Raw genomic sequence first — 8,113 nt, 5'->3', positions numbered from 1 at the left:
TTATCATTATTATCATTGTTATTATTATTATTATTATTATTATCATTATTATCATTATTATTATTATTATTATTATCATTATCATTATTATTATTATCATTATCATTATCATTATCATTATTATCATTGTTGTTGTTGTTGTTGTTGTTGTTGTTGTTATGATGTTATTGTGAGCCACACTGGAAATAAACGTGCAGAGATGCTTCGTGGTAACTTTGAGGTTCCTCAGGTCTTTAATGTGATTGAACAGAATATTTGTGTACATGCTGAACAGCTGTAAGGACTGAACAACATTTAAATACTGAGATTAACAGAGAGGGCTGTAAGGAAACCTGTGTGTTTAAACTCCGACCGTCAGATCGCAGTGTTGTGCTTTATGATTACTGTGTATACTCACCAACACACTGTCCTGTTAACTGATTCAGTGTATAAGAATATCTGTCCCAATCTCCCAGAACACCAAGGACTCAGAGATACAGTCATAATGGCGTTTTACTTTCAGAATTACTGAATAATTCACTAACTAATCATTTCATACATGAGAAGCTGGAAGCAGACTGTGTTTGAAAGTGATCAATCAGTTCCCAATATACTTCTACTTCAGGTTTCTGCCCGTCAACAAATCAATAAATCAACTAATTGTTTCAGCGTCAGCAAAAAGCTGAACTACATACGACACTGCTAAACCACAGAAACCAGCACAGACGCCTCATCTGAAGTCCACTCACCAAACACCTGATCAATAACGCACACAGTCACTGATCGGCTCCGTGAATCAGACCGACCGTAGCCCGAGGACAGCCACCCAATTAAAATCTGCTCTCATGCAACCGGTTCACTGTTACTGTTCACAAACCAACCGGGCCAAACTCTGTGTTTACTGCCCCGTAACAAACCGTCCTACTGATTATCGGTTATCAATCGAGTCACAACAAAGATCCTCTGGCTTTCCATGTGAAACTAAACCAAACCTGAACCTGTTTCTACGTTTCTGAGCGTGTGCAACTCTCCACACAGCTTCAGCTCTTTCATTATTCATCTTTGGTGCATTCACCAGCCCTGTGTGGAGTTTACTGGCCCCCGGGCGAGCAGCCAACCCGAGCGGTCGAGCCCAGCGAGGGCTGCGAATAACATTTTCTTTAATGATTAATAATTGATTAGAAAATAGTTACAACTCATTTTTTTACCCAAAGTTATCCAGTTAATAGTGTTTTAAAAGCAGTAAATCCTCACCTGAAGAGAATTTATGTTTGAGAAATGATTTGAACCATTAATTAATTATGGATAAAGTTTCTCCTCTAAATGATTTAAGTGTATAAAACATGCAGCTTTCAGTCAGAGCCTCCATCCACGACGCAGAGACTCGGCTCCTCTCCTGTTTATTTGTGACGATAACGTCGGTCTGTAAATCCCCGTCACCTGCTGCAGTGAGAGCGTCTGAACACACAGGAGACCCGGGACGGTCACACGGCAGCATCAACCCTGTGGCACAGCTCAGCAGATAACGGGAGGAGAAGACGGTCGTTCTGCTGATGTATTTTTCATGAGCAGTTGCTTTCATCCCGAGGAGAGGAATCATCTCCGACAGCGTCTCTGGGCGACGACTGTTTGCAGATCGTATTTTTAGATCAGTGGAGGTTTTTTTTTTTGTATTTTTAAGCCAATTTACAAACTCTCCGAAGCATTTTTGTACTTTAAATTGTGTTTTCTGCTGCTTTCATCTCATTCTCACACCATTAAATATAAAGTGCAGACGTTCGAGCGCTGCCTGCGTCGAGGTGATCCATCACACTGAGCAGCTCTCTACATCACCATCACCAACAGCAGCATGTTTATTGGGATAAAGTGTTTTCCATATGTGACAGTTAGAACTGCGTCCTTTCCTTCGGGGAAACGCAGTTAAAGCTGCCACTGGTTTGGAGAAATAAGGGAAAAGCCTCAGCAGCAGTTTTACTTATGATGACGACGCTGTGCCACACATAAAGGCTCTTATTGTGAAAGGTACAGAGAAGTTGGAAACACTGGAGCAGTACTGTTTGTATTAAATGGGCTGAGACATCCTGGGAGGGAGGACGGAGCTGAACGAGCCGGTGATCCTGAACGCAGCTGACGATACGGACGACTTCTAATCTGATTCAAGATCAAACCTGCAGACGGTTTCTTACAGAGCCGCTCAAACTGTTTCCAAAGCACCAAAGTATCTGTGCACATTCAGGTTATCTGAAGGAGGAAGCTGCAGAGAGAGGATGTGGACTGGAAGTGAAATGTGTTCACTGTAAACTCTAGAAGCTATTGTCTCCGTATTATAACTATGAGCTCATGAAAACTATTGTTGAGCCACAACAACAACAACAACGCACAGTCACAACTGAATGTGGCTCATTGTGTGTCCTCCACGGTCCACGCAGCAAACGCAGCAGCTCGTATGTTCAGGACGTTTGTGTGTGTGTGTGTGTGTGATGAAGACGCTCATGGGGACGTAGTGACCCAGCAGGACCCAATCCGCCGGGCCCGGATGACTCACCGCTGCTGTAAGCGTACGGGGACTCTGCTGATCCGTCCTGCAGGCTGTCCAGGATCTCTCCTTTGCCCACGTCGCTGTCTCCCACCAGCAGGAACTTCAGCAGGTAGTCGTAGCTTTTCACTGGGCTGCCCTGGCTGCCCATCGTCTCTCACATCTGAGCCCAGCAGGCTGAAGACGAGTCTACCAAAGGACGGGTGACCGAGCGACCCCCCTGTCTGTTGTTCTGCTCCTTACACCGAAACAAAGGAGATGTTTGTTATCCCATCAGGGTCCACCAGCATGAAGTCCCTTCCTTGTTGTGCCTGGTGACTTTAACAGTCTCAGAAACGCTCAGATAAAACCGAGCCGGCGATACAGCCTCACAGGAATGTCCCACTCCGAAAACAAGCTGGGTGCCAGAAATGTGGTTCTGAAAAGCAAAACATCCTTATCGTTAAAAAAAGGTGAAGATAAGAAGTATTTGGTGCCGAGTGGAGTCAGAAACTTAATGTTCACACAGGTTAGAAAGAGGTGGAACCACAATCTGAGAGGTTACTCCTTGAGCCAGAAATAAAACCCTTATCTCAGTGACAGATTATCACATATTAAAGACATTTAAAGAGTGAGTGCAGCTGGAAGTGGACAGACTCCTGCAGGACCTGCTGCTAAAAGCAAAACATGCTTATTGTCTTAAAAAATGGTAAATATAATAAGCTAAGTGGCTAATCTGCAAAAATGTATGAGCTGCTGAGATATAACGTAGTAATTAACGAATAAAAGTATAAAACCAGTAGCGTTTAAGTGTGTTTGTTCCCAGTTAAGAGCAGTTAGCAGAAGAACAACGAGCTAGTCCACACAGAGCTAGCCTGTTAGCTTAGCTCCAATCACTGGTGCTGAATAAAGCAGTTTATTTAAAGACTGTCTCCGGTTGTCCCTCACTACACAGCCCGGTTCACTCCCGCTGGGCCGACAGGAATAAAGTGTTTAACAGCAGTGCTAACCGTGGCTCCAGTCCGACCGTGTCTGTGTAACGTGAGGCCGCTGTTGTCTTTCTTTAGTCCGGATGACAAAGATTCCCGTAACACCGCCGCGTTTACCGCCACACAACTCCGACATCCGCCGGATTAAAACGCGTTTGTGCCATTTTTACGTCCAGTCCAAGTCTGTGTAGAAGCGCTCGCCAACCTCAGACCCGGTTCGGTCCATTTTCCTCCATTATATTGACTCATAATCACAGCTGCGGCTCCTCAGCGCCGCTCACAGACTCTGAATGTGCCGCTGTGCGCTGACAGCCACAGCTCCGACCCCGCTCTGCTCCCGCCCTCCCGCCACAACACCCGCCCCCTGTCCCGCCCTCCCGCCACAACACCCGCCCCCCGCGCTCAGCCATTGGACGAGGGCTCAACGGCGGCGTGTGCAGCGGCGCTCATTGGCTGAGCAAAAACGTCCGTCAAAGTGTGCTGTCAACAACACGCAGATGGTGCGGAGAATGTGGACAACAAAGATGATTCATTTTTTACTGGATACAAACAGAACAATGGCAAAAACACCTTGTTATGAGCTTTAAACTGCATGGTTTTAAAACTCAACGTTAAATTGTGACACTCTCAGACGGCCTTAATTAAAATTAAAGACATTATTCGGGGTTATTAAGAGAAAACCTTGAGTCATTGGTACAAATAAATGTATTAATATGTCTGATAGGATGGTGTGGGCACCGTGGACAACAAAGATGATGCATTTTTCAATGAATACAAACAGAAAAATGGTACAAATATCTTATTATGAAGATAAAACAGGATGTTTTTCTCCCTCAAAGAAAAATTGTGCCTTAATTAAAAATTAAAGACATTATTTAGGGTAATGTTGGGAAACCTTGCCTTCTTATAGTCAATAATAATAAGAACATTATATCAGTGTAATGTGAGCACACACATATAATATATAGGCTAAACTTATATAAAAGAGATGTAAAATACACCAGGCCTTGCTAATTCCTGAAATGTTGGACTGTTCCTTTAAAATTCACACATTGTTTGGCACAAATATTTATATCCATATGTCTGATTTCATGAAATGAAAAGAACAAGAGTTGAAAATGTTAAATTCAGCAGATCCACGCAGATGGTGTGGGCAATGTGGACAACAAAGATGATTCATTTTTCACTAAATGCAAACAGAACAATGGCAAAAACACCTTGTTATGACCATAAAACTGCATTTTATCCCCATTAAAGTGTAATTGTGACACTCTTAGACAGCCTTAATTCAAATTAAAGACATTATTTGGGGTAATGTTGGGAAACCTTGCCTTCTAACAGTCAATAAACGATTACATTAGTTTAATCTGAGTGCACACAATATAGGCTAAATGTTGGACTGTTCCTTTAATTCAGACAAAAAGAACAAGAAATAAGAATTATTATATATATGTGTTTTAGTTTGTGCCTGCAGTCTGAATGCAGCAAGAAGGAACATGAATGATATTATGAAATGTGATGTACAGTAGTAGGCTGAGTGTTTGTGTTTGATGCTATCTGTGTCAAATCTGTTTATGTAACATCGTGACTCACTTCTCTTTAGATTTGCCAGAACAATCTCCTAAACACCTACACACACACACACCACATTTCACAACCACTTCCTCACAACACACACACACACACACACAGACTCGTATTGGCAGCAGCAGCTCGGATGATCTCATTAAAGATAAATATGATGAGTAAAACACATCCAGTAACAGGTTTAGAGTATATATCATTAATATCATTATTGCTACGACATCCTTTAATCCCGTCAGAGCTCAGTTCAATTAACTTAATTTACCCAAGTTACCTCAACAATACTTTATTTAATACTTTACTTTTATTTAAATCAAATATCTTTCATGCTTACATTGTTTGAGTTAATAAACTTAAATGGTTCCAGTTTCTTCATAAAGTTTGAGTTGAACTAACTTATCAGGTTTTACAGTGTACCAATGATTGATTAAGGAAAGTGTTTACAATTTACAACCCTATTACCCATAGAATGTTAATATCCTTCAGTAATACAGTAAATTAAAGTTGAACTTATTAAACAAACAATTAACGGGTGAAATCGCCTTTTTGTTCTATTAAAGGTAATAAAAAATGTAATTACATGATGTATTCTCTGTTGACTAAAATTAAAACATTATTGTTTTTGTGACACAAATTGTGCAAATGAAGGCTTTTTCTGTTTTTTAGCCAAGTGCTTTTATTCTGAAAAGCATCAAAGTGGTTATTAAAGGGGAGTGTTTTCTCATTAATTGCTTTCTAGGCTGTTACAAGAACAAGAACATTAAAGCTTTTTGTACCACAGTTGTACACACAATAAGCAAGCAGAGACTTAAACCCACAAGCATTAAACATTCAAACAGTCTGTGTAAATCCTGCTAAATAATTAAACACATTATAAATCACAATTCTTTGGAACTGTGGTTTCTATCATAAAGATAATGTAAACTTTAATATTATAACTCAGTGTTTTCAGCTTCCGTCCATTCCCGTGATTGTCTGGGAACCAGTAAAGTACCTTTCCTCTGATCCATAGATTTATAATAACATGAATACCAATCACAGGATTACGGGAATGTACTGCAGCAGAACCCGGAAAGGATTCTGATCAGAGTTTATGGTTAGAATAAATCCCATTAAATCTAAGCACATACATTTTGTTTGGAATTAATTATTAATGGAGCAGCTCCGGGTTTTGTCGCTTATTGACATTATAGATTAGATTAAATCACGTAAGGCTGTAATATTTCTATTCTCTCATCAGCCGTTTATGAACAGATTGAGATCAGAACATCAGTGTGTTAAATATGCAGGAATTTTATTAAATGACAAAGGAAGATTCAGAACAGCTCAACATGGAATGACACAATAAAAAGGTTAAACGACAAAATAAGAATAAACATTTACCAGTTTAACGAGCAGGTTGCAAAATAAAACAGAAATAATTCACATTAAAGAAACAGTCTTAATCATCTCGCTGTTGTTTCTTTTAATGAGAGCTGGTTCAGGCTGATTGTTATGAAGAATTCAACATTTAATTAAAAATGACATTAATTGGCACATAAACGAAGACTAATGCCGACAAACTAACCCTTAGTAACTGCAGTCCAATAGTTCCAGTGTATGGAGTAACTATGGCAACAAATCAACCTAAGACAACGCAATTGAATTGATTAATTAATTCATCAATTAACCTTTATATTAAAGAGAAATTATTTAAAAAATCATTTTTTCCAGTTAGTATAATTTCTTGAATACTTTAATAATATAAAATCTAAGACATTACAACTATCTACATAGTCAGTACAGTTAATAACACATAAATACCTGATTTAAAAGTGGAATTCTGACCCTTTGTTAGTGGATCCAGGCTTTAAAAAGAAGCTATGGAGTGAGTTAAGTTCTTTTTTCCCCGGACGAGCCCCCATTTCATCACGACAATGGGAAAGACAGCTTTGCAAAAAAAATAATAACTAAAAATAACCTCAAATGCAACTTGAAATATGAGACGTGGTTGTCTGTAATGTCACGACAAACACTGAGTCACTCCGCTGATTTGATGACTCGTTCTTTCTTGTGCTACTGTAACGCTATGTTTTAGCATTCAGCATCATCCCATAATTATCAGCTGTGGTCACAGTGGCTGCTTTATCGTCTCGCTTTTACACGACTTCTAAAATCCATCTTCAAGCTCCGATGTTCAATATTAACATACTGGCGGTGACACAGCGATGCTAAAAATTAGGTGCTCAATTTTTTAATGACGTATACCTTTTTGATTATGGGATATCTTGTGGAAAGAAGTTGTCATTCCATCCTGAAGGAGAGTGAGATGCTGCTGTGGTTCTATTGGCTCATGGCACTTATAAGAGTTATGTCCACTGTCATATACCCAGTGGAGCTGGACGTTTTATCCACTAAAAAGTTGCATAAAATGTAGTTAATAACTTAAAATAGGCTATAAATTAACCTGGCCATCAAATTATTGCAAAAAATGTGCATGAGTTTCCTGCATCTAGCATCTGGTATGACATCTATAAGGGAGTCTATAAGCAACAAGTACAAGTGATGACCCAGGTTCAGAAATATTAGAAACAGCGAGGGACAGAAGTTGGAGTCGAACCCTCGATCGCTGCAGCAAGGACTCATTCTCGGTACATGGATAATTACAAAAGGAAAGAAATTGCCTGAGCAATTATATTTTCTTTGTGTCTATTCTTTTGTCTTTTTCTTTCCTTTTGTAAGTAACACTTAGTGAGGCAGGGGGTTTCCAACATGTACCCACCCCCCGGCTGTGAGGAGGGAAGCTGGCTGTCAGAGGGTTCGACATATACCGATTCTTACTGACATACTCTGCGACTTCCAGCGGCGTCTTGTCGTTTTCATGTTACCTCTATCAAACCACACTGTCTGGAGGAAGGCTGCAACGGGCTCCGTTATAAAGCTAGAGTGAAGGTACTGGTAGCGTATGACACACAGCATGCTGGCATATATGTAAGCTGTCTGACATGCCTATTTTTAAAAGGAATCCATGGACCTCTGACCTCAAGATATCTGAAGGAAAATGGGT

The 8,113-nt window shown here is 40.1% G+C and overlaps 1 protein-coding gene across 1 annotated transcript in view; it reads right to left on the bottom strand.

Moving 5' to 3' along the window:
* Positions 1-2,678, bottom strand: part of rab40c (RAB40c, member RAS oncogene family) — a gene marked incomplete at its 3' end in the record, with an annotated part of 13,810 nt that extends 11,132 nt beyond the window's left edge. The window contains 1 exon segment of the mRNA XM_035654688.1: positions 2,525-2,678. Coding sequence (XP_035510581.1) covers positions 2,525-2,666 — 142 coding nt within the window.
* Between the last annotated feature and the right edge of the window lie 5,435 nt (positions 2,679-8,113).

The sequence above is a fragment of the Morone saxatilis genome, unplaced genomic scaffold, assembly GCF_004916995.1.
Source record: "Morone saxatilis isolate NCDOM2014 unplaced genomic scaffold, NCSU_SB_2.0 Contig14, whole genome shotgun sequence".
In the NCBI taxonomy this organism is placed as follows: Eukaryota; Metazoa; Chordata; class Actinopteri; family Moronidae; genus Morone; species Morone saxatilis.
Note: the sequence above shows the minus strand (reverse complement) of the source record. Positions and strands in the feature narration are given on the sequence as shown.